The 25,250-nt window shown below is 40.2% G+C and overlaps 1 protein-coding gene across 1 annotated transcript in view; it reads left to right on the forward strand.

Moving 5' to 3' along the window:
* The window catches only part of LOC126470907 (nose resistant to fluoxetine protein 6-like), a 326,632-nt gene that overhangs the window by 226,234 nt on the left and 75,148 nt on the right, over positions 1 to 25,250 (forward strand). Inside the window, exon 9 of the mRNA XM_050098938.1 lies at positions 5,210 to 5,375. Within this exon, the coding sequence (XP_049954895.1) occupies positions 5,210 to 5,375 (166 nt within the window). The remainder of the gene's footprint in view (positions 1 to 5,209; positions 5,376 to 25,250) is intronic.

The following is a 25,250-nucleotide window of genomic DNA, read 5'->3' on the forward strand; positions in this document are numbered from 1 at the left end:
ACAAGGCACAAATGGTTTTAATTAAAGTCATCAGCCCACCCTGAAGATGGCCGTATTGGTATCTGCCAAAATATTATAAGAAGAAATAATTTTTTCCTGGATGCATATCTAAAAGGTGATGGAAGGTCCTTAACTGTATTATATCTTCATAGTTTACTGAAAATATTCTCAGAATGCACCTGAAGTCCAAAGTCGTGATACACATAAGCGACCATGGCTTTCTACAGCACTCCCTGAGCAATGATTGTCAAGTTACAAATATCTGTAAGTCAGACTCTGGATTTGTCCATGTTACATGCAGTCTAGACTCTCCAGAGAAAATAATAGTGTGTGCTGGCAACACTTTAGATTGCAATCACAATTACAAATCTGATGTGATATCACAAACATTAATCAGAAGGCATCACTCATGACAGAAAATTTTGTCACCCTTACAACAGTTTGATCAGTTTTAAGTGATGCAATCTAATGAACATATAATTATAAAAACTTAACCAGTTGCTGGTGAGAGTGGAACAGTGACATGTAATTTTACAGGTTAATAGTTTTGCACTGATAGTTGCTACCAGGAGATACAAAGGCTGCCCGCTACTTACCTCCAGGAGGCAAAATTCCAGTACTGTTGATAGACAAATTTAAAAGTGAATAATGTGTCTATAAGCAATACTGAATGTAAATACTTGCCAGTAATTGGATATCCTTGTAATTTTAAAATTTTCTCAAATGAAGCCACCTTCTGAAACAAACGATAAAACTGGCATGGAAGCATGGTTATAGAACTTGCAAACTTGATTATAGCTCTGAGTGATGCAGCAGCAATAGAGCCAGTTGCATAAGTCATCAATAATAATAATAATGCATTCTACCTATACAGCATTCATCCTTTCCCTCTAATTTCCCACATTTTTGTTATGACTGTTTAGACTAAATATTTAACTGACAAATTAGTTCTGTTATTACACTGAAGAGCCAAAGAAACTGGTATGCCCGCCTAATATTGTGTAGGTGCCCCACGAATACGCAGAAGTGCCACAACACAACTTGGCATGGACTCGACTAATGTCTGAAGTAGTAGTGCTGGAGGGAATTGACACCATAAATCTGTTTGGGTATGAAGGGGTGGAGATCTCTTCTGAACAGCATGTTGGAAGGCATCCCTTACATGCTCAATGATGTTCATGTCTGGGGAGTTTGGTAGCCAGTGGAAGTGTTTAAACTCAGAGGAGTGTTCCTGCAGCCACTCTGTAGAAATTCTGGACATGTGGGGTGTTGCATTGTCCTGCTGGAATTGCCCAAGTCTGTCGGAATGCACAGTGGACATGAATGGATGCAGGTGATCAGACAAGATGCATATGTATGTGTCACCTGTCAGAGTAGTATTACTCCAACTGCACATGCCCCACACCATTACAGAGCCTCCACCAGCTTGAACAGTTCCCTGCTGATATGCAGGGTCTGTGGATTCGTGAGATTGTCTCCATACCCATACACATCCATCCACTCAAGACAATTTGAAATGAGACTCGTCTGACCAGGCAACATGTTTCTAGTCATCAACAGTCCAATTTCAGTGTTGACAGGCCCAGGCAAGGCGTAAAGCTTTGTGTTTCATACAGTCATCAAGGGTACACAAGTGGGCCTTCAACTCTGAAAGCCAATATCAATGATGTTTTGTTGAATGGTTTACACACTGACACTTGTTGATGGCCCAGCATTGAGATTTGCAGCAATTTGCGGGAAGGGTTGGACTTCTATCATGTTGAACAATTCTCTCCAGTCATTGTTGGTCCCATTCTTGCAGGATATTTTTCCGGCTGCAGATCTTTTTCCAGCCACAGCGATGTCGGAGATTTGATGTTTTACCAGATTCCTGATATTTACGCTACACTCGTGAAATGGTCGTATGGGAAAATCCCCACTTTGTCGCTACCTCGGAGATGCTGTGTCCCATTGCTTGTGCACTGACTATAAAACCATGGTCAAATTCACTTAAATCTTGATAACCTGTCATTGTAGCAGTGGTAACCAATCTAACAACTGCACCAGACACTTGTTGTCTTATTTAGGCGTTGCCAACTGCAGCACTGTATTCTGCCTGTTTACATCTCTGTATTTGAATACACATGCCTATACTAGTTTCTTTGGTGCTTCAGTGTATTTGATTAATTACAATATTATGACAAAGATGTACCGTGTCTACCAACAACATTCATATGATCATTCTAACTTTAAAATATATAAATGAAGACCAAATTAAAACATGAAATATCTATCAAGAATTCTTATACAATCATTTCAGCTTTAAAATATGTATCAGTAATCAACATGTAAGAAGTTAATTATATTGAAAATAAAATGCCACTTTCTCTACAGGAAGTAATGAAGTTACATGAAATATCTACTGATGCTTATAATCAGAGCTCTGTCAGATTACACTTAAACAGTGTCTAGGAAATATAAATTGAATGTACATTGATCAGCCAGAACATTATGACCACCAACCTACTATTGATATAAAACCATCAGGGCGACAGCAGTGTCACCTGACAAGGAATGACTGGTAGTCAGACACACACACACACACACACACACAGTGCATCTAGTATCAGTGATCATGCTTCAGTGTGTAGAATGGGGAAGTTGCACGATCTATCTGAGGGCAGATTGTGACGGCCTGAATGCCTGGCACGAGCATTTTGGAAACTGCATGACTTGTTGGATGTTCGAAGAGTGCTGTGGTGAATGTCTTCAACACATAACAAAACCAAGGTGAAACCACATCAAGACATCAAAACCCCTCATTACAGATATCAGACGTTGTAGGCGCAGACTGGTAAAACAGGATAGATGACAAATTGTGGTGGAACTAACATCAGACTTTAATGGTGGGCAGAGTACAAGTGGGTCTGAACACTCAATGCACTGAATACTCCTAACAGTGGGCCTGCACAGCTGACAACCTATGTATGTGCCAATGTTAACACCATGACATTGGCAACTATGACTGAAACGGGTACGTGAACATCAACATGAACATTGTTGCAGTGTCAGAGTGTTGCATGATCTGATGAATCCCGGTGCCTTCTTCATCATGCTGATGGGAGACCACAAATCTGTCGTCTTCCAGGGGAACAGCTCTGTGACACCTGTACTGCGGGGCGGAGACAAGCTGGCGGTGGCTCCATTATGCTCTGAGAAACATTCAGAGGGCATCCATGGGTCCAGTGGAGCTTGTGCAAGGCACCATGATGTCCAAGGAGTATCGTACACTTGTTGCAGATACCATTCACCCCTTCATGATGATCATGTTTCCCGATTGCAGCGGCATTTTTCAACGAGATAATGTGCCATGTCACAAGGCCAGGAGCGTGATGGAGTGGTTCGAGGAACACAGTGGCGAGTTGCAGTTGATATGCTGGACCCCCAGCTCACCAACTCAAACACATCTGGGGTGTGATTGAATGTGGTGTGACTTGTGTGTGTGCAGATGTGGTGCTAGCTCCCTCCAGTGACCTACCAAGGCCTCATTACTTCCATGCTATGATGCATCACTGCTGTTATCCAAAGAGGTGGACATACCAGCTATTAGGAAGGTGGTCTTAATGTTCTGGCTGATCAGTGTATGAATCTAGAATGCTACTGTATTAGCTCCCATTACTGTAAGAGTAACTTAGACTGAAGAATCAAGGCAATTAATACTCACAACAACCTTATGTTAGAAGCTCTAAATCTTTCACTCATTTGAATTCTTACAGTACAAAGTAGAGCTATGAACATAACCATTTATATTCAAAGCAGTTAACAGGATGCCAGAGGGAATATCCTGCATATCTCTAGACATCTAGAAACTGTCACTGTAAAACTGTATAAATAAAGAGATGATTGCTTGTCGAGCCTATAGAGTAAACTTTGTGCCAGACAAAATAAATACAGACAGAATCAATAAATGTCTAAATCTGTGGCAACATTACAATCAAGGGGATATGATATGAGTGAGTGATAGTTTGTCTATAACACAGACTACAATAATCTGACATTTCCATCAGATAATTACATGTATTTTTTCTCTCTGTCATTAAAGAACTCAGAACACAAGAGATATAGTAGATAGCGATAACTGCAGAGATACACAAAATACCCAATGAAATAATAAAATTCATCAAATCCTCTCCTAATCCCATAACACATAATGGTTTGATGGATTACAGTAATCTTTCTTAGTCAAAAAATGTCTGTATTTATTCATTAAATTGGTGTCATCCACACAGTAAATACATTTTTTGGTCTGTTACTATATTTTTAATCTTACAACTAATAAAAGCAATAACACCGGTAATGTTAAATATTGTAAATACATTGCATGTGGTATAAACTACACATATTATGTATTCATTGTTTGCAGAAGACTGTGTTCTCCTCTGAAATATGTACTGTGTTTGCAAGAGCTGTCAATGTGATGATGATGTGCAAAAATATTCTTAAAACAAAATGTATAAAACTCATAGTGACTATTCCAGCAGAATAGGAATATGAAATGTTTTATCAGTTATGGTTGATTACAGTTAGATTGAAACATGAGCTGAAGGAACATGTAAGTCAAAAGTTCCTGAGCTTGCTTTGTTGAGTGTGAACAGTTAACCATCCTCAGCTGTATTCATCCGAAAATTAGTACATGAAACAAAGAAGCGTGAAACATTATAAATACATTTGTATATTAAATGTAATCATCATAATAGGAAATAATTCAAAATGCTGTCGAGGCAGATATTAGTTATTGAGTACTGTATCTGCATATTGATCCTGTTCCAATTAATTGTCCATCTGAATATAAGGGATTTTTTTTTTCATGTTTGGAGGATTGTTAATAATTGTTTTGCCTCAGACTGAGTGAGAAAGTTTGTTTTAAGCTATTTATTTAACATCTCTACCACTGTCCTATTATATCTGGTATTTTTATGGAAACTTTGTTAAGAATTTTCATCAACAAACAATGGTCAGAATATTGTAATGAATATGCAGGGAGCATCTATGTTCAATATGAACTGTGAAGTAACTTCGTGTAGCATTCTACAATATTTTTTAAATCATAACAGCTTTAAACAAATTTGTGTTAACTGCGTTAAATGTTTGTGCTATAAAATAAATGCAATCGTCTTGCATTAATAATATGAAGTGTGTTCCTGCCAAGTCATCTGAAAATATTCTGCAGGTTGACACCAGCATATATGGCAGTGATTGGAATTGCCATACTTAATATGAAATGGCACAGCCAGAAAACTTTGTTCCATATGACAGAGAGAGCAGATGTTATTTGTCCGAAGTACTGGTGGCGGAATTTGCTTTACATCAATAATCTGTTTGACAGGGAAGAAATGGTAAGTGTTATTCTGATCTAAGACAGTAAATTATATCTGCATGTTATTTATGACTTTTATTATTTTGTTGTCAGTATAAGGTGACAAGATAGTCTAGAAGAGGTTTCATATACAATGTTGTGTAAAAAGGTGATCTACTCACACAGACAATGGAGTTTTATACACAACAAGAAATACATGAGTCCCTTAAATCTCAAGCAATGTAAGTTCACCTTTTCTTACATTTTCAGTAGGATTGTGATCTTGCTCAGCAAGTGGCATTCTGTTGACAGTGCAAATGGTTTAATTTGTAACTCACACAGCTAGCAGCATAATTTTCTGCTGTAAGTGGAGATATGTATCTGTTGACAGCTGAAGTGTTGTAGTTGGGAGTTTCATCACTGCGCCTGCTATTGTTTTTAGTTCTCTCAATTCAGTGTGAATCTTTGATCTTCGTACTTTTCCAAAAATAGGACTGTACTTGTTCAATTATTTGAAATGTGTTCAGTGTGATTCACCCTGAGTTCGAGTGGTAAAGATAGCATCAGGGAATATATTACATGGCTTAAACAAAAAAATCTATTCCTGGAGAGATAAATTGGGATTCTTAGAGCAATTTGAAAGGTCAGTTGAAATCTGTTTTCAGTTTTTCATCATCAGCCATAGTTTAACCAGAACGTCCATTTTTATCTAATACATTACCATACAATTACTTTTTTGCAATTCAAGAAATAATAAGATCAAATGTTTCAGTTAAGTACTCTAACTATACCATATTAGAGAAGCCTAGGAAGGTGGAATCTGATGCTGTATTCACAAAAGCATTTGCTTTCTAGAATGTATTTGAAAGGAAGGTATACAGAAATAGAGAAAATGATAAAATGTGCCACCAAAAATTACAAGTCTCATTTTTTTCTCTTGTATGGAGTGTCTTTCTTGTCTCAAATGATACTCTAGCAATAATCAGCTAACACTGTAGTTATCTACTTCCCTTTGTACCATTTTTTCATGGTGGAATATGTCTCAGTGGAATCTTTGTCTGTGTTGCTCTCTGGGAAGAAGTCAGTGTGAGAGTCCAGGAAATGTACTTTCAAAGACATGATGCAGCCAAGAATTCAATCAGCATTAATCATTTGATTAACTCGATCCTTCTAATTTGCAGCTCGTGTTCCTCCATAGAAGTTTTCTGACTTTTTATTTTATTTTATTTTTCCAGTATAATTATGCACTTTTATCTCATAAATAGAATTCTTGTAGAACAGTGTTATTTGGGATGATAATGGATCCAGTGATGAATAATATCCCTTTGTTATCTTGTTATTTAAATCAAAATTAAATGGGTTGCCACAAGCTGTCATTCATATACTCCTGGGATGAAGTGTCTGGATCTCAAGGTCCTAAGGAATTTGTGTCTGTTTGGTCAAACACATTGAAACAAAAGCACTGTCTGCAAAACATGTTGTCATGTACAATGATGGTGGTTTAGCCTCCGCAGAAAACTGCAGCAGGGGACAGCAGATATTTTGCCCCAATGATTGGTAAGATATTATTGCCAAGCCAAGGAAAAAAATTCCTTTCATGTCATTGTAATCACAGGCAATTACTTTTCATCTGTGGAAAATTTTTTGAAGACAATTACCAAAAGGAAGACTGAAACTGAAAAACATTTAGTATCATGGCTAAAGATGTTTTGGACACTGTACCAAAAGAGAGATTGATTCACACTCTTTTTCAAGGAAACACTGTAAGTGGACATGGAATTTCACATGTTGGACTTCAAGCCAGAGTCTAAAAAAGGACACACAGTTTCTCTGACTGACATGCCTCAGGGAAAGTAGTACACAGGACCATAGGTTGTTATGAAAGAGAAGAAGAAGGACTTAGAAAAACATTTGCCATTCTTTCCACTCACTCATCACTAGTGCTTTCAGAGTCTTCTTTCTTCTGGCAATGCTGAGGACATTGGGCCACTGATTGAAAATGACAGTACTGATGATGAATAACAGTGATTATGTAAATACAGTGTTGTTGACTGTCATATATATTTTTATAGTAAATAAAATCGTTGACCTGTTTGTATCACAAGTTCTGTAACTTCATTTGGGTCCTTATATCATGTCTATAACCAGATAAAATTTATTGAAATTGTTAATTTGAGGTAGAAAAAAACTATTCAGCTAATATATAAAAAGTAACATAAGAACTACTGTTGAATTTTGTATAACAATCTTAGTGAACCAAAAAGTAGAAGCATTGAGTTGTCTATAGACACACACGAAAGAAATAAAACTTGCTAAGTTTTTGGAGTAATCATTTGATGAGCTCGAGTAAAACACACACACACACACACACACACACACCTATGCCTCTACATGATGCCAGCTGGACTAAGAGTAGCAGAGCTGTATTTTGGCAGGGGGACTGGTTGTGGTAGCGATAGTGTCAGGTGGGGTGGGTAGAGTGAGATGGACTAGGAGGGGGTCGCTAGTGGCTGATAGGGAGGTAGCCAGTTTGCCAGCTATGACTGCAGGAGGGAGGGTTAGCTGGTGTATGGGCTAGGCATGTAATGCGCAGTTGTAGAGGCCAGTGTGGAGAAGCACACACTAAAGGCAACATGGGGTCATGAATTGGGAGGGTGTGATAGGGTGGAGGAAGGGGAAACTGTTGGGTAGAGGGCACAGGGATACCTGAGATTGAGACCAGGATGATTATAGGAGTGGAGGATGTGTTGTAAGGATAACTCCCATCTGCGTAGTTTAGGGATGCTGGTGGAAGAGGAAAAGATCCAAATGACCCAGTTATGAAGTAACCTTTGAAACTGAGCATGTTGTGCCACTTGGTACTCAGCTTTGTTCTGGGTGATAGTTAGAGTTGGCCATTTATCCTAGTGGACAGCTGGTTGGTAGTAATACTGACATAAAAAAACTGAGTGTTTGCTGCAGGGTTGGTATACAATATGGCTGTTTTCAGAGATGGTCCAGCTACTGATGGATGGGGTAGGAAGAGAGATAATCAAAGCCCTGCCAAAGTTGTTCCAGTCCAGGGTGATACTTCATGGTATGGTAGATGGTCTTTTGTAGCTGATTCTTGGGGGCGGTAGGAGGATTGGGGGTTTGTGAGGATATAGTGAGGGAAATCTGTTTGTGGATCAGGTGTTTGTGGGGGGGTTGGGGGGGGGGGTGCCTCTCTGCGAAGGCTTTTGTCAGGCCTTCAGCATACTGGGCAAGGGAGTTCTTGTCGCTTCAGCTACATCGTCCACAGGTGACTAGGCTGTGTGGGGGAGTGTTTTGGTATGGGAAGGATGGAAGTTGTCAGAATGCAGGTAATGTTGATGGTTTGGAGAATGTGGAAGTCAGTGGCCAGGAAGATGGTGCAGAGGAAGACCAGGTGAAGCAGATAGGACAGAAGGTGCTGAGTTTGTGAAGGAATGTGGGTCGAGTGTCTCAGCCCTGAGACCAGATCTTGAAGATATCATTAATGAATCAGACTAGGGGTTCTGAGTTTTTGGAAGCTAAGAGGGTCTCCTCTAGATGGCCCATAAGCAGGTTGACATTGGACTCCCACTTTCATCCCTTTGCCACAGGGATCATATCCCTGTGGCAGAGTAAGGAGCAAGACCTGCCCAATCTAGCCACCCAGCACCTTCTACTCCAGTCGTGCCAAAGGTTTCTCCTAGCCCATCAGAGGCCAGGCCACCTGTGAAGCAGCAATGTCATATATGATCTCTGCAGCAAACACTGCACAGCTTTTTATGTCAGTATGACTATCAGTCAGCTGTCCACTAGGATGAATGGCCCCCTTCAAACTGTTGCCAATAACAAAGTTGAGCATCCAGTGGCAAAACATGCAGCTGAGCACAACATGCTCAGTTTAAATGGCTGCTTCCCAGCCCATACCATCTGGATGCTTCCCTCCACCATCAACTTCTCTTAAACTATACAGATGGGAGTTTTCCTTACAAAACAAACTCCACTCTCGTAATCATCCTGGCTTCAATCTCATGTAACGCACTGCTCCTGAACGCTCCACACAACAGTTTCCCCTGTCTCAGTCCACATCTTCACATTGCCTTTAGCGTGTGCCACTCCCCATCGGCACCTACAATTGGGCATAACATATCTAGCCCGTATACCTGCCACCCCTCACGCCTGCATTCCTAGCCTGCAGACTGGCTGCCTCCCTTCAAGCTGCTAGCCATCCACCCCCAGTCCCTCTCCCTGACTCTTGCCTCTCACTCCATCAACTCACCCTATGCAACACTACCCTAGCACAACCAGTCCACCTGCTGAAATACAGCACTGGCACTGTTAGTCCAGCCAGTGCCATGTAGGGGCATAGACATGTGTGTGTGTGTGTGTGTGTGTGTGTGTGTGTGTGTGTGTTTGTTTGTTTGTTTCATTCTAGCTTGTCAAAGGATAACTCTGAAAGCTAGCAAGTTTTCTTTCTTTTGTGTGTGCCTATCAATAACTCAACACTCCTGCATTTCAGTGAGTGGTCTCCTTTAATCCAGAATAATTACAGTCTACAAGAAATTTCCAGCAGCAATCTCAGTAAACCATAAATATCTCAAAACAAGAACAATGTGAGTTACACCACTTGGTACCTAAGGGGCTCCAATGTACAAGTGGGCTATTAGGAACAGTGCAAGCTATCGTAAGTCCATATTCCAAACCCAAGTCCAGTCCAAGCCAGATCACAGTTCTGTGTACTATGAACAGAGTCCACCAGAATAAGATCATAGTCAAGTTGGGTTGTTTTGTGGGAGGAGACCAAACAGCGAGGTCATTGGTTTAGGGAAGGATGGGGAAGGAAGTCGCCCGTGCCCTTTTCAAAGGAACCATCTTGGCATTTGCCTGAAGCAGTTTAGGGAAATCACAGAAAACCTAAATCAGGATGGCCGGATGTGGGATTGAACCGTTGTCCTCCCAGATGTGAGACCAGTGTGCTAACCACTGTGCCACCTCGCTCGGTAAGGTCATAGTCAATACGATATCACTTGTGGTGCGCACTCCACTGTCCGCATCATAACTGCCTAGGCTAGCACCTGTTCTGGTGTATATGCCAAAGTCTGGCACGATCAGTCAGAGGGCATGCCTGAGGATCAGTGCCCTCTCAGTAGTGTCCCAACAGTGAACAATAGTAATGTAGCACCAAATAATTTTCCATAGTAACTTAAGTGATACCACTACAACCCCTCCCCCTCCCCAGCAGCGACCACCTGGTGAAGAAGAACGAAGGTAGTGCATGGTCCAGAGGATCTGCTACCAGAGAAGGCAGCACATCAGTGTCCATGGGAGTTGCTGCAAAAAGCTGTGGTAGGACAATATTTGATGCAAGTTGCACAAGTCACCTGAGACCAGAGACCCCACTGGGGTTGGAGAATCCGGCACCATGGGTGGAGGCCAAAGGATACACCACAGATCATTCCACAGATCCAAGTTGTGTCGGTCCAAGCTCATGGGCCTATGCTATGGTCCCACTTGGAAAGGAGACTTCTTTTTGCTGATATTAAATATAACTGGATCCTCATTCTGACTTGTACAATTTGTGCTTTCTGATAAAACTGGACCAATAAAAAAAACAGTCAATCAAGAGATTTCAGTTGTTTCTCAATGCCACTGACACTAATATCTACATCATTCATCTTTGCAGTGGTGCAAGGATTAAACTGGGGTGGTACTTGTGAATTTTCCTTCGTAAAGGAACACTTGAAAATTGAATTCAGCATTTCGGTTCCTGTGTCATCAATAAGTGTCTGGACACTAGCTTTGGTGCCACTGACAGCCTTTAAATATGAATAGAATTTCCTTGAGTTTTGTGACGGTTCTTTTGATAAGATTCTACTATGGTAGTCATTGCTGCTTCAAGCATTGCCCTTTTGACGGACAAACATGGTTCTTTTAGCATCTCTCTATCTATACACCCTTGCTTGTTTTACACGTATTGCTTTTTCTTTAAAGTTTCTTTAGAGAGAATTTATACCAGGTGCAGTTCACCCTGTACCTCTGCACACACACACACACACACACACACACACACACACACACACACATCACAAACTGATCTACTAGGTACATGTCAACTATTGTTCTTATTTTCAGCAACAGTTCCTTTGCATACTTATGCCCAGAACGAATGTTACAGGTTCCTCCTTCATTTATGCTCAACTGTTTCCTTATCTGCTTTACTGAACATATAAATACTTTTGGATTAAAGGAGACCACTCACTGAAAACCAAAAGTGTTGATTCATTGACAGGCACATACAAAAAGACAGAAAACATGATAGTTTTCAGAGTAATCCTTGTTCACGATACAGTATAAATATATACAGAAAGTACATACATACACACGCACACATACACATATCTATACCATTACATGGCACTGGCTGGATGCACAATGCTAAATTCTGGCAGGTGAACTAGGTCAAGTTGGATTTTGTGTCAGGTGGGGTGGGTAGAGAGAGAGAGAGAGAGAGGTGGAAGGCAGATAGTGGGGTTGGGGGTGGGTGACTAGTTGCTCAGTGGGAGCTAGCTGGTTTTCCAGTTAGGAATGGAGGAGGGACGGGTGGCAGATGTACAGGCTAGGCATGTGAAGCATGACTGTTGGACCCAGTAGGAAGCAGCACATTTTGGAGGAGGTGACTGGATGGAGGAGGAGGAAACTGTTGGATGGATGGTGCATGGACAGTAGGTTACCAGAGATTGAGGCCACAGTGATTACAGGAGCAGAGTGTGTGTTGTGAAGATTACTCCTATCTGCATAGTTTAGAGAAGCTAATAGTAGAGGGAAGGATCCAGACAGCCTCGATTATGAAGCAGCGGGTGATCAACTTTGTTGTTGGCAACAGTTTGGCAGTGGCCCCTCAATCTGGTGGGCAGTTGGTTGGTAGTCATATGGACATGAAAAGCTGTGCAGTGTTTGCAGCAGAGTTGGAATATGAGGTGGTTGCTTTCACAAGTGGCCCAACCTTTGATGCAGTAGGATAAACATGTGACAGGACTGGAGTAAGAAGTGCTAGGTGGGTGGACTGGGCAGGTCTTGCATCTTGGTCTTCCATGGAATATGATTCCCATGGCAATGTTTTGGGAGTGGAAGTGGCGTAAGGATGGACTAGGATGTTATATAGGTTGGGTGGGCAACAGAACACCACTTTAGGAGGGGTGGGAAGTATCTTGGGTAGGATGTTCATCATTTCAGGGCACGATGAGAGATAAAGCCCGTAGATATGTTTCAGTTGTTCCAGTCCAGTGTACTACAGGTTGATGACTAGGATGCTCCTTTGCAGCTTATTGTTTGGGGTGGTGGGATGATTGGGGTGTGTGTGAGGATATGGTGCAGGTAATCTGTTTGTGGGCTAGGTTAAAACCACCAACAGTACTCAAATTTTGACAGCTGTCATCCCTTCCACACCAAAAAATCCTTCCCATACAAACTGGCCACCTTGGGATGGCTTATCTGCAGTGACAGGACATTCTCTCCCCGGTATGCTGAAAATCTCATGAAGCTCTTCACAGACAGGCACTACCCCCTGAACCTAATCGACAAACAGACTTATTGTGCTGTATCCTCACAAATCCCCAATCCTCCCATCATCCCCAAGAATTAGCTACAAAGGAGCATTGCTGTCGTCACCCAGTATCACCATGGCCTGGAACAACTGAAACATATCCTATGTCAGGGCTTTGATTACCTCTCATCATTCCCTGAAATGAGGGGCATCCTACCCAAGATCCTTCCCACCTGTACTAAGGTGGTGTTCCATTGCCCATCAGCCCATCTTTATGCTGCTCCCACTCCCAGCCCCTTTGCCACAGGAATCATATACCTGTGAAAGACCAAGGTGCAAGACCTGCCAAATCCATCCACCCAGCACTTCCTACTCCATTTGTGTCACAGACTTATCCTACTCCATCAGAGGCTGGGCCATCTTTGAAAGCAACCATGTCGTATGCCAACTCTGCTGCAAACACTGAACAGCTTTTTATTTTGGTATGACTACCAACCAGCTGGCCACCAGGATGAATGGCCACTGCCAAACTGTCACCAAGTTGGCTACCCAGTGGCACAACACGCAGCTGACCACAACAAGCTTAATTTCAATGGTTGCTTCACAATCCAAGCCATCTGAATCCTTCCCTCCACCATCAGCTTCTGTAGATGGGAATTATCATTGCAACAGAATCTTCATTTCCTTAATCATCCAGACCGCAGTCTCTGGTAGCATACTGTCCCTACACACTCCACCCACTAGTTTCCCCTTCCTCTGTTCTGTCAGCCCTTCAAATTCGCCTTCAGCACGTGCCACTCGCCACTGGCTGTGGCAACTGTGCATCACGTGCGGTGAAACCTCCACCACAGCCTAGTCCACCTGCCAAAATGCAGCATTGTGCATTGAGATGGTGCCTTGTAGGGGCAAAGTCATGTGTATTCAGCCTGAATGGTGGAAGTGATTGTCTTCAAGTCTTGAAGCTCATGGGTGGTACCGAACAGTGATCGGCTCAGGGACTTCAAATTGTAATGAGGTGCATTGACTGCACTACCATAAACTCTGCATGCATTTAAGTGCATTGACAAAAACCTTGAAGTGGCTTTGTGATAATCCACAGGGAGCTGGCAGTGTGTGTATCTGCATAACTATTTTAAAGCATTTGAGTGGTTCTCCCTGGATTACATGTGGAGGGTGTATGGATCAGAAGGATCTGAATATCTGAAAACAATTTGAAATATCCATATCAGTAACTGAGGCTGCTCACAGGTGGCTATAGAACCAGCCCTGTATTTAGCTTCTGTGCTGATGATAAGAAGTCACCACTTCCCTTGTGGTGGCAGCTCGTCATGGTGCTAGACATGGAGTTTCTTTTCTATTCCACTATCACTGTCATTATACTGGGTGATCAAAAAGTTACTATAAATTTGAAAACTTAATAAACCACGGAATAATGTAGACAGAGAGGTAAAAATTTACACACATGCTTGGAATGACATGGGGTTTTATATTAGAACAAAAAAAAAAAAAAAACACAAAGTTCACCAAATATCCGACAGATGGCGCTGGACAGCAAAACGTCAGTGGTTGTGCATGACAATCATGTATAAAAGGAGCTGTAATGAGAGAGAGAATCAGATGCGCCACCAGTCACAGCATGGTCACGTTACTTGAAAAGGCACTTTTAGTGAAGCTGTATTATCAGGATGGGGAATGTGCTAGTTCAGCGTTACGATCCTATTGCCATAGGAAAGGGATTCAAACGAGTAAAGGTCCATTGACAAATGCAGCTGTGGCGAGAATGATTTGGAAGTTCAAAGCCACGATAGACCCAGCAGTGGCCGACCGAGCACAAGGCATAATGCTGCTGAGACAGTTCAGGAAGAAATGGAACTGTAGTGGGTTTGTCTATGCATGGGGAAGTCAGCGCTCGTGAAGTCGCACGTTGCACCGGCATTCCATACACTACTGTTTGGTTGGCACTTAGGCGTACCCTCCGATGCTATCTGTACAAAATCCATCTGCATCATGAACTGTTACCTGGCGATTTAGTGAAGCGGAGGGCATTTGTGGTGTGGACGTTTCAAAAGATGGCGGAAGATGACGATTGGTTGAGTAACGTGTTGTGGACCGACGAAGCTCATTTCACGCTCCGAGGGTCTGTCAACACCCACAGCTGCAGAATTTGGGCTACCAAAAATCCTAGAACTGTCGTGGAAACTCCATTGCATGACGAGAAAGTCACAGTATTGGTTGGATTTACCACATCTACCGTTATCAGGCCTTTTTTCTTCGAGGAAATGCATGATTATGGTTTTGTAACTGCTACTGTGACGGTTGAGAAGTACGCCGATATGTTACAGAATCACATCATTCCTAGCCTAGCTGATAAACACCTTCTGGAACATACAATGTTTATGCAGGATGGCGCTCCAACCCATATTGCTAGACGCGTGAAGATCTCTTGTGTGCGTCGTTTGGTGATGATCGTGTACTCAGCCGCCACTTTTGTCATGCTTGGCCTCCCAGGTCCCCAGACCTAAGTCCGTGCGATTATTGGCTTTGGGGTTACCTGAAGTCACAAGTGTATCATGATCGATCGACATCTCTATGGATGCTGAAAGACAACATCCAACGCCAATGCCTCACCATAACTCCGGACATGCTTTACAGTGCTGTTCACAACATTATTCCTCGACTACAGCTATTATTGAGGAATGATGGTGGACATATTGAGCATTTGCTGTAAAGAACATCATCTTTGCTTTGTCTTACTTTGTTATGCTAATTATTGTTTTCTGATCAGATGAAGCGCCATCTGTTGGACATTTTTTGAACTTTTGTATGATGTGACTTACCAAACGAAAGCGCTGGCATGTTGATAGACACAGAAACAAACACAAACATACACACATGTCTGCTTGTGTATGTGCGGATGGATATGTGTGTGTGTGTGTGTGTGTGTGTGTGTGTGTGTGTGCGCGCGCGCGCGTGTGCGAGTGTATACCTGTCCTTTTCCCCCCTAAGGTAAGTCTTTCCGCTCCCAGGATTGGAATGACTCCTTACCCTCTCCCGTAAAACCCACATCATTTCGTCTTTCCCTCTCCTTCCCTCTTTTCTGATGAAGCAACCGTTGGTGCGAAAGCTAGAATTTTGTGTGTATGTTTGTGTGTCTATCAACATGCCAGCGCTTTCGTTTGGTAAGTCACATCATCTTTGTTTTTAGATATATTTTTCCCACTTGGAATGTTTTTCTAATAAAACCCCATGTCATTCCAAGCATGTGTGTCAATTTGTACCTCTCTATCTACTTTAGTCCGTGATGTATTCAGTTTTCAAATTTATACTGACTTTTTGATCACCCGGTATACCCATCATATACCATTGCTTGTCCTACCATGCAAATGATTTCAGACACTCATCACTGGTAAGACCATTTGAAGCTTTGCAAAGTATGGCCTAATTGCACTTGATATGGGGCAAATCTATATCATCTGTCAATTAGTATTCTGCACGTGTATTGGAGTGCAAAAAGGATTTATGTCAAGGAATATTTAAAAATTTTATGACATTTTAAGTGGACAGAGCAGCAATGTGACAGTATATGCGGATGGCTACATTTGGGTTGTTTTTTTATCTTTTTTTTTATCTTCCATTATTGAAACTGGTAAGATATATACGTGTAGTCGAATTTCTCATTTGCTGTGCCTCTCTGCTTTCTCTTTTTAAAAAAAACTACTTGTCTACTTGTAACTTTCCACTTCCTAACCACTATATCAAATTAATATAATTTAGCTCAACATAAGAAGTTACTAGAATGCATAATTTCACATATTCTATGATACATTGTCCATTATTGCAATCCATTGTCCATTATTGCAAGAAAGTGGGAACTACACTGCCTGACAATGAAAGTGAAACACTCAGAAATCATGATTGGTTGTCAGTGTGATTTTGTACACATACACATCAATGGTGGGTATTTAAATGTATAGAGTTGAACTTCTCTGTGACAAGTAAGACAGTCACCATAGTGCATTAGTGTTGTTCATGTTCAGGATTGTTACTAGACCTGGTGACAGAGTTTGAAAGAGGTTCTCCATTTGGCTGGCTGGTGGAATTGGGTAGTACGCAGATTTATGGGGCATTTGGATGAGAGAGTGGGCTGACATTGCACTGCGTGAGGACATGAAGGTAGGCATACTTGTCAAGGTTCTGGTTGACTACATCGGGACCACCATTAGGGAGGAACACTATATTGTGCACCATCCTCATCATAACTCCTTCACATCTGTGTCTGCCATACAAGAAAAGTAATGGGCTCCCCGCAACATTCCGTGTCATACTGTATTATTAGTTGGAGACTAGCAGCAACCAGGCAAGGGAATTGCTGTCCCATATGTAGGCTGTCATTAACAGCTGCATTTGGAGTAATGCTGTGACTGTAAAGCATTGACTACTGATGAATGGCATCGCATTGTGTTTAGCAATGTATCGCAGTTTTGCACTAACTAGGATGACCATTGTTGGCCTGTGTGATGACCACTTGCAGAGATGCCCCTTTCTTCCAGTGTTCTGAAGTGGCACTGAGGTTTTACTTCCGGTTTCATGATATGGGGCATGATTGAGTATGACTTTGTCGTGGCTGGTGGTGATTAAGGGAATTTTGATGGCACAACAGTATGTCATGGACATCCTCCATCCTCATGTGTTACCTCTAATGTGATTGTATTGGAATGCCATTTGTCAACAGGACTATGGTTGTCCACTCATAGCACATACATCTACAAACTTGCATGATGTTGAGGTATTTCCACGGCCAGCAGTATACCCAGATCTGTCCCCAATAGAACATTTATGGTACCACCTTGGACATCAACTCCATCCCAATGCCAGTCTCCAGGATATCGAGGACGAGTTACAACTGTTGTGAGCCAGCTTGCATCAGGAATGATACAATGGTTTCATTACACCCTTCCCGACTGAATCAGAGCATGCATCCAGGCCAGAGGGGGTTCACTGTCATATTGGTAAGAGGGAACCCATGGAGCTTTATTTTGTTTCCTCCTCCAGTTCTGGGTGCTTCATGTTTTTTATTAGGCTATGTAATTAGAAGAGGTATATAATGATCATCGCTTAAGCAAATGAAGAATAATACAGTGTTCTTTAAATGTATTGTATAGGCACTTTTTCTCAAACATGATAGTAGACATCCAATCTTTTTTCACATAAAATGTGTTTTTGGCAGACTGATAAGTGGCAAATACAAAAATAAGCAATACATTGTCTGCAATTGCTGGAAAAAGTGGAAAATAAATAAAATTTCTGGGTGCTGCGCTTCGTTGGTCAAGTTGTGTATGGTAGCAGCAAATTAGAAATCTAAACAAGAGCTTTATTTGTGTTAGTTTCCTTGTTTCAATTTGATGTATTCATCATTGAATTTCACTACTTCTTCACTTTCTCTGCTCAGGTTTTTAAGTGCAGCGGGTATTCATAATTTAATGGGTTTTCCTTTCCAAATTTAACCACTAAAACCACTATATCATAATTTTTATTTCATTCATTATTGGATTACAGACTTTCACCTACATACAGCAGAAGACTGACTGCAGACTGACCCGCAACTGACTGACAACTTGGTGCACCTCAATACTGCTGGTGATTAAATAGCAAATGATACTAACTGATGCCTATACCCTGCCCTCAACTTATAATTTTTCAGTATTTATGTACATTGAAAATTACATTATTTTTACAAGATACTAAATGATTTTATAACTGAACAATGTTTTAGAATTAGTGTTGGAATTTTTTTTATTTAGTCGTCAGTCTTCTGTCTAGTTTGGTGCAACCCACCACATCTTCATCCCAGAGTAGCGTTTGTGCCCCACATCCTTAACTATTTGTTGGATGTGTTCCATTCTCTGTCTTCCTTTACAGTTTTTAACCTCTACCACTCCCTCTAGTACCATGAAAGTTATTCCCTAGTGTCTTAACAGATGCCCTGTCATCCCATCCCTTCATCTTGTCAGTGCTTTCCATGTGTTCCTTTCTTAACCAATTCTGCAGAGAATCTCATTGTTCCTCACCTTATCAGTCCACCTAATTTTCAACATTCTTCTGTAGCACCACATCTCAAACACTTTTGATTCTCTTCTTATCTGGCTTTCCGACAGTCCAATGATTCACTACCATACAGTGCTTTGCTTCAAACGTACATTCTCAGAAATTTCTTCCTCAAATTAAGGCCTATGTTTGATGTTAGTAGACTTACTTTGGCCGGGTATGCTGTCTTTACCTGTGCTAGTCTGCGTTTTACGTTCTCATTGCTTCATCCGTTGTGGATTATTTTGCTTCCAGGATTGAAGAATTCTTTAACTTTGTCTGCTTTGTAATCACCAATTTTGATGTTATGGTTCTCAGTATTTTCATTTCTGATACTTCTCATTTCTGATACCTCTCATTACTTTTGTCCTTCTTCGGTTTACTCTCAGTCCATATTTTGTACCCATTAGACAGTTCATTCCATCCAGCAGTTCCTGTAATTCTTTTTCACTTTCACTGATTATAGCAATGTCATCACCAAATCTTAACATTGATATACATTAACCCTTAATTTTAATCTCTCACTTGAACCTATATTTTATTTCCGCCATTGCTTCTTTGCAAAAGACTGCATTTTCCCCTTACACTCTTTTTAATCTGAGCACTTCATTCTTGTTCTTCCACTCTAATTGTTCCCTCATGATTCTTGTTCATGTTGCGTATTACCTGTCTTTCCCTATTATAGTTTACCCCATTTCTTTCAGAATTTCAAATGTGTTGAACCATTTGACATTGTTTAACACTTTTTCCAAGTCAACAGATCCTACGAACCTGTCTTTTATTTTTCTTTAGTCTTGCTTCCATTATCAAGCACAAAGTTAGATCTGCCTATCTGGTGCCTTTATCTTTCCTGAAGCCAAACTGATCATCATCTAACAGATCCTCAATTTTCTTTTCCATTCTTCTGTATTCATTTTGTCAGAAATTTGGATGCATGGCTTTTAAGCTGATTGTGCAGTAGTTCTTGAACTTTTCCGCTCTTGCTATCTTCTTTATTGTGTGGATGATATTTTTCCAAAAGTCTGATAGGCCTTAATGTGAGGAAGAAATTTCTGAGAATGTACGTTTGAAGCAAAGCACTGCATGGTAGTGAATCATTGGATAGAGATTCTACTACCATCTTGAGTAGATGTTTCATGCCACTTCCCCAGTGATTTTAGAAATTCTGTTGAGATGTTATCTATCCTTTCTGCCTTATTTGATCTCAAGTCATCCTAAGCTCTTTTAAATTTTGACTCTAATACTGGATCCTCTATCTCTTCCATATCGATTCCAGTTTCTTCTTCTGTCACGTCATCAGATAATTCTTCCTCCTCATAGAGGGCTTCAGTGTACTCTTTTCACCTATCCACTCTCTCCTCTGCTTCCGGCAGTGGAGTTCACATTGTGCTCTTAATGTTGTCATCTTTGCTTTTAATTTCACCAGAAATTGTCTCGACTTTTCTATATGCTGAGTCAGCCCTTTTGAAGCTCATTTCTTTTTTGATTTCTTCACCTTTTTTTCTGCAGCCATTTCACCTTGGCTTTCCTGCACTTCCTACTTATTTCATTCCTACATGATTTATATTGCTGTAGTCCTGTCTTTCCTTGAACATTTGTGTACTTTCTTTTTTCATCGATCAGCTGAAGTGTTTCTTCAGTGCAGTTATCTTCGTTGCACCTATGTTTGTCTGGCTAACATCTGTGATTGCTCTTTGTAGAGATTTCGACTCCTCTTCAACTGAACTGCCTACTGTGGTATTCGTTATTGCAGTATCCACATCTTTAGCATCATTGCTCAGTAGCTCAGTATCCCACTTCCATCTACACTTATTGTGTCAGAACATCGCTTAAACTTCGGTCTACTCTTTATCACTACTATATTGTGATCTGAGCCTATATAACTGTTTTGGCATCAATTCTTATGAGAATTACCCTCTCACAGAACTTTTTGCAGTAATTCTCCTTTCCTGTTCATAATGAATCCTACTCCAATTATACCATTTACTGCATCTGTTATTATGACTCTATATTCAGCTGACCACAAATTGTTATCTTCTTTTCATATCACTTCACTGACTGCACTACACCTAGATTGAGCGTTTGCACTTATCTTTTCAGATTCTCTAGTTTCCCTACCACATTCAAACTTCTGACATTCCATGCTCCAACTCATAGAATATTACCCTTTCGTAGGTTATACCATCTTTCTTTCATGGCCATCTCCCCCTTGGCTGTCCCTGCCCAGAGATCCGAATTGAGGACTTATAAGGAATCTTTTGCCAGTGGAGAAATCACCACAGCAGTTTTCAGTTATAAGCCACATATGGTGTTGATACACCCTGTTTGTCTTTATTTCAGTGATTTCCATTGTCTTCTGCTTCCTTGTGGTATTAATAATTAAAGCTGAGCCTCTATGCTCTCCTCAATTGTCTTTGACAGGCCATTGGCAGAATGAGGGTGACTTCTCAGGTCGAAAGACTTTAGGTGTCTTTATTACAGAGAGCAGCCAGCCCTCTGACCAAACACACTGAGCTACCATGCCGGCACCCCTAGACCACGGGTTTGCTTCTATTTACAGTTTATGTGAAAATATTGATGAAATATGAAAAATAACAGTTTCATGTTACAGATCATACCAAACTGTTACAATTTATATATAAATCTTTGAATAAACAATATTTTACCCAAAAAAATTTATTTGCATAGCTTAACAGCAGCCTATTTCATAACAAAGTTATCTGCTCCTTAACAATACCCATTTTCAATTTTGGAAAACAAAAATCTTATTACAGTTTTTATTATCTCATTTACTTTCATAATTAAAGCCTTAGTTGAAAAGACTACAGCACACAAGTGTCGTTATAAGCTAAAAGAACAAAACGTTTTTTGATTATCTTTCGCTGGTCAATTAGGACAATTACATAATACAGTATATGCACACAACATGTACCCTGAGGTGATAAAAGTCATGGAATACCTCCTAAGATCATCTCAGACCTCCTTTTGCCCAGCATAGTGCAGCAATCAATCAATCAAATTTTATTGTCGTTCAGCTCATAAAGCAATAGACAACGTCAAGATAACTTACATTTTTAACATTAATTACTAAATACAATTTAGTTTGGATTACATAAGGCCATCCATAGATACAGTGTTGAAAGACAGTATTTTCAGTTTCAAAAAATTCGTCTACTGTGTAGAAAGGATTATTGACTAGTATTCTGTACAACTTAGCTTTGAAGATATTGACAGGTAACTCTTTTAAATCTATACTTAACTTATTGTACAACTTAAGTCCAAGAACTAAATATGAATTCTGTGACTTTGATAGTCTTTCATATGGTACATCTAAACTTGATTTGTTCCTGGTGTTATGGCTATGTACATCCCTTCTTAATGATATATTTGAAATATTGTTCCTAACATACAATAGAACATTATAGATGTACAACTTTATTACTGTCAGGCATTGCAATTTAACAAACAAGGGTTTACAATGTTCTAACTTATCTGAGTCGGTTATTATTCTTAATAATTTTTTTTGTAAAAGTAGAACACCCTTTACGTGACTGCTATTGCCCCACAATAAGATTCCATATGATATGATACTTTGAAAGAAAGCAAAATATGCTGATCTTATATAACTATTAGGGACATGTCTTTTTAAGTTTCTAATTAAATAGATAACTCTTGAGAGTCTGGCAGATAAATGTTTGACGTGTGGTTCTCATGTCAACTTGTTGTCTACTATAACACCTAAAAATTTTATACTTTCTAAGTCATGATTCTCTCTTAAGCTAAAGGAAAGTGCCTGGGTCTTACTTTCATTTAGTAGAAAACCTTTCGCTCTAAACCATAATGAACTCTGAGCAAGGGTATCTTTAACTATATTTTTTAGTGTGTTTAAATCTGAGCTTTTATTTTAAAAAGTTGTGTCATCGGCATACATTCTTGTGTGAGAGTTTACAAAAGATGGCAGGTCATTAATCATAAGTAAACACAATAGAGGTCCAAGTATTGAGCCCTGTGGCATGCCAGACCTAACATTAATCAGATCTGACTTCTCCCTGTTAATGCATACAAATTGTTGGCGGTTCTCAAGGAAGGATTTAATCATATTTATGCTGCTATTAGCAAAACCATAATAGGATAGCTTATTCAGTAAAGTATCATGGCCCACACAGTCAAACACTCTGCTCAGATCACAACATGTAGCCTGGGCAAATGCCCTAGCCTCAAACACATCCAGAACAAATTTTACAAGAGAATCCATAGCATCTGTTGTGGATTTACCTTTCATGAATCCATATTGTTTGTCACTTATTAAGTTTAAGTTATCTAAATACGTGCTAACTTGATTATACATAATTGTTTCAAGAATTTTTGAGAAAACAGGAGTTAACGATATTGGTCTGTAACTAGCAGGACAGTTCTTATCACCTTTCTTATATACGGGGCCCTCTCTAGATATTTTTAGTACATCAGGAAACTTGTTTTCAGCTAGACATTTATTTACACAGTAGGTTAAGGGATCAATTATGCAGTCAGTAATATCTTTCAATAACTTACATGATAAATCATAGTAATCAATGCTATCTGAGACTTTGAAATTTTTAACTATTTTCAGAACTGTATTGGTACACACCTCTGTGAAGTTAAAATGCTCTGGCGGGGCCTTTCAAAATAGTTATCGATGAAGTTAAGGGCATTTTCTGAAGGTTTGTCTATTGAGCTGCATATTTCTTCAATAGATTGGACGCAGAATTTATTGAATTCATCTGGGGATATGGCAATAACGTCTTTTCCTTTAGTGTGTACCACAGAGTTAATTATACTCCAGGCTTTTTTGCATTTATTTCTAGACTTTTCAATTAGGGCTGTATTATATAGCTTCTTAGCATCATTAATAGCCTGTCTATAATTACACTTAGCTCTGGAATATAATTCCTTATGTAGTTCAGATTTGCTGTTCTTGTACATACCAGAATAGAACATAACAGTGTTTTTCATTTGCCCTAACTGTGGAGTATACCATTCCCTGTTTTTCCTTCTCTTGTAACAACTGCTATCCTTAATATTTAGAGTACATTTTCTCAAAGGAATATTATTTTCAAATGTATTTAAAATTATAGAGAAAAACTTAGTAAAAACAATGTCAGAGGAACAATGTTGTAGTCTACTAAATAGGGCATCCCAAGTGATACAAGTGAGGGCAAGTCTAAATCTATCTATCCTCTCTTTGTTCTTAGATCTCATAGTTACAGTTTTAGCTTTTGGGCTGGAACAGTCTGGAGTTACATTGCTAAGACTAATATATACTGCAATATGGTCTGAGAAATGAAAACTAACTACATCTGAAGACATATGAGTTCTATTAATATTTGTAAATATATTATCAAGACAAGCAGGGCCCCTGGTAGGTTTGGAGTTAGTATAGTACAGGTTATATTGCCTAAGTACATTCTTGAAATCTGCCACAGTTTTTTTGTCCTGCAGAATATCAAAACTTGAGTTGACGTCCCCTCCAATGACAATAGTATATTGTTCCCATTTTGATGTACAGACGGACATTAATAGGTCATCAAATTTCTCAAGAAAGATACTGGGGTCTCCACTAGGTGACCTGTAGACTACTACTACTAATATTTTAAGGCACTCAATTACTATACGCGATGTTTCAAAGTGCAGTTCCTCACAGGGAGCAACTTGACATGGCACGGATTTAACAAGTCATTGGAAGTCCTGTGCAGAAATAATGAGCCATGCTGCCTCTATAGCTGTCCATAATTGCAAAAGTGCTGCTGGTGGAGGATTTTGCACATGAAATGACCTCTAAATTATGTCCAATAAATGTTTAATTGGATTCGTGTTGGGTGATCTGAGTGGCCAAACCATTCGTTTGAATTGTTCAGAATGTTCTTCAAAGCAGTCGTGTCATGGTGGATTGTCATCCATAAAAGTTACATTGTTGTTGTGGGAGTGTGACGGCCATTAGTGGATGAAAGTGGGTCTCCAAGTAGCCGAACATCTGGAGGAACCAGTCCATTCCCTGGTAACACAACCCTCACCATTATGGAGTCACCACCAGCTTGCACAGTACCTTGTTGACAACTTATGTCCATAGTTTTGTGGGATCTGTGCCACACTTGAACCCTACCATCAGCTCTTACCAATTGAGTCATGTCTCATCTGACAGGGCCATGGTTTTCCAGTCATCTAGGGTCCAACTGATATGGTCACAAGACCAGGAGAGGTGCTGTACCCAATATCAGTCATCTACTGCCATAGGCCATTAACACCAAATTTCACCACACTGTC

This window comes from Schistocerca serialis, chromosome 3 (genome assembly GCF_023864345.2).
Source record: "Schistocerca serialis cubense isolate TAMUIC-IGC-003099 chromosome 3, iqSchSeri2.2, whole genome shotgun sequence".
In the NCBI taxonomy this organism is placed as follows: domain Eukaryota; kingdom Metazoa; phylum Arthropoda; class Insecta; order Orthoptera; family Acrididae; genus Schistocerca; species Schistocerca serialis.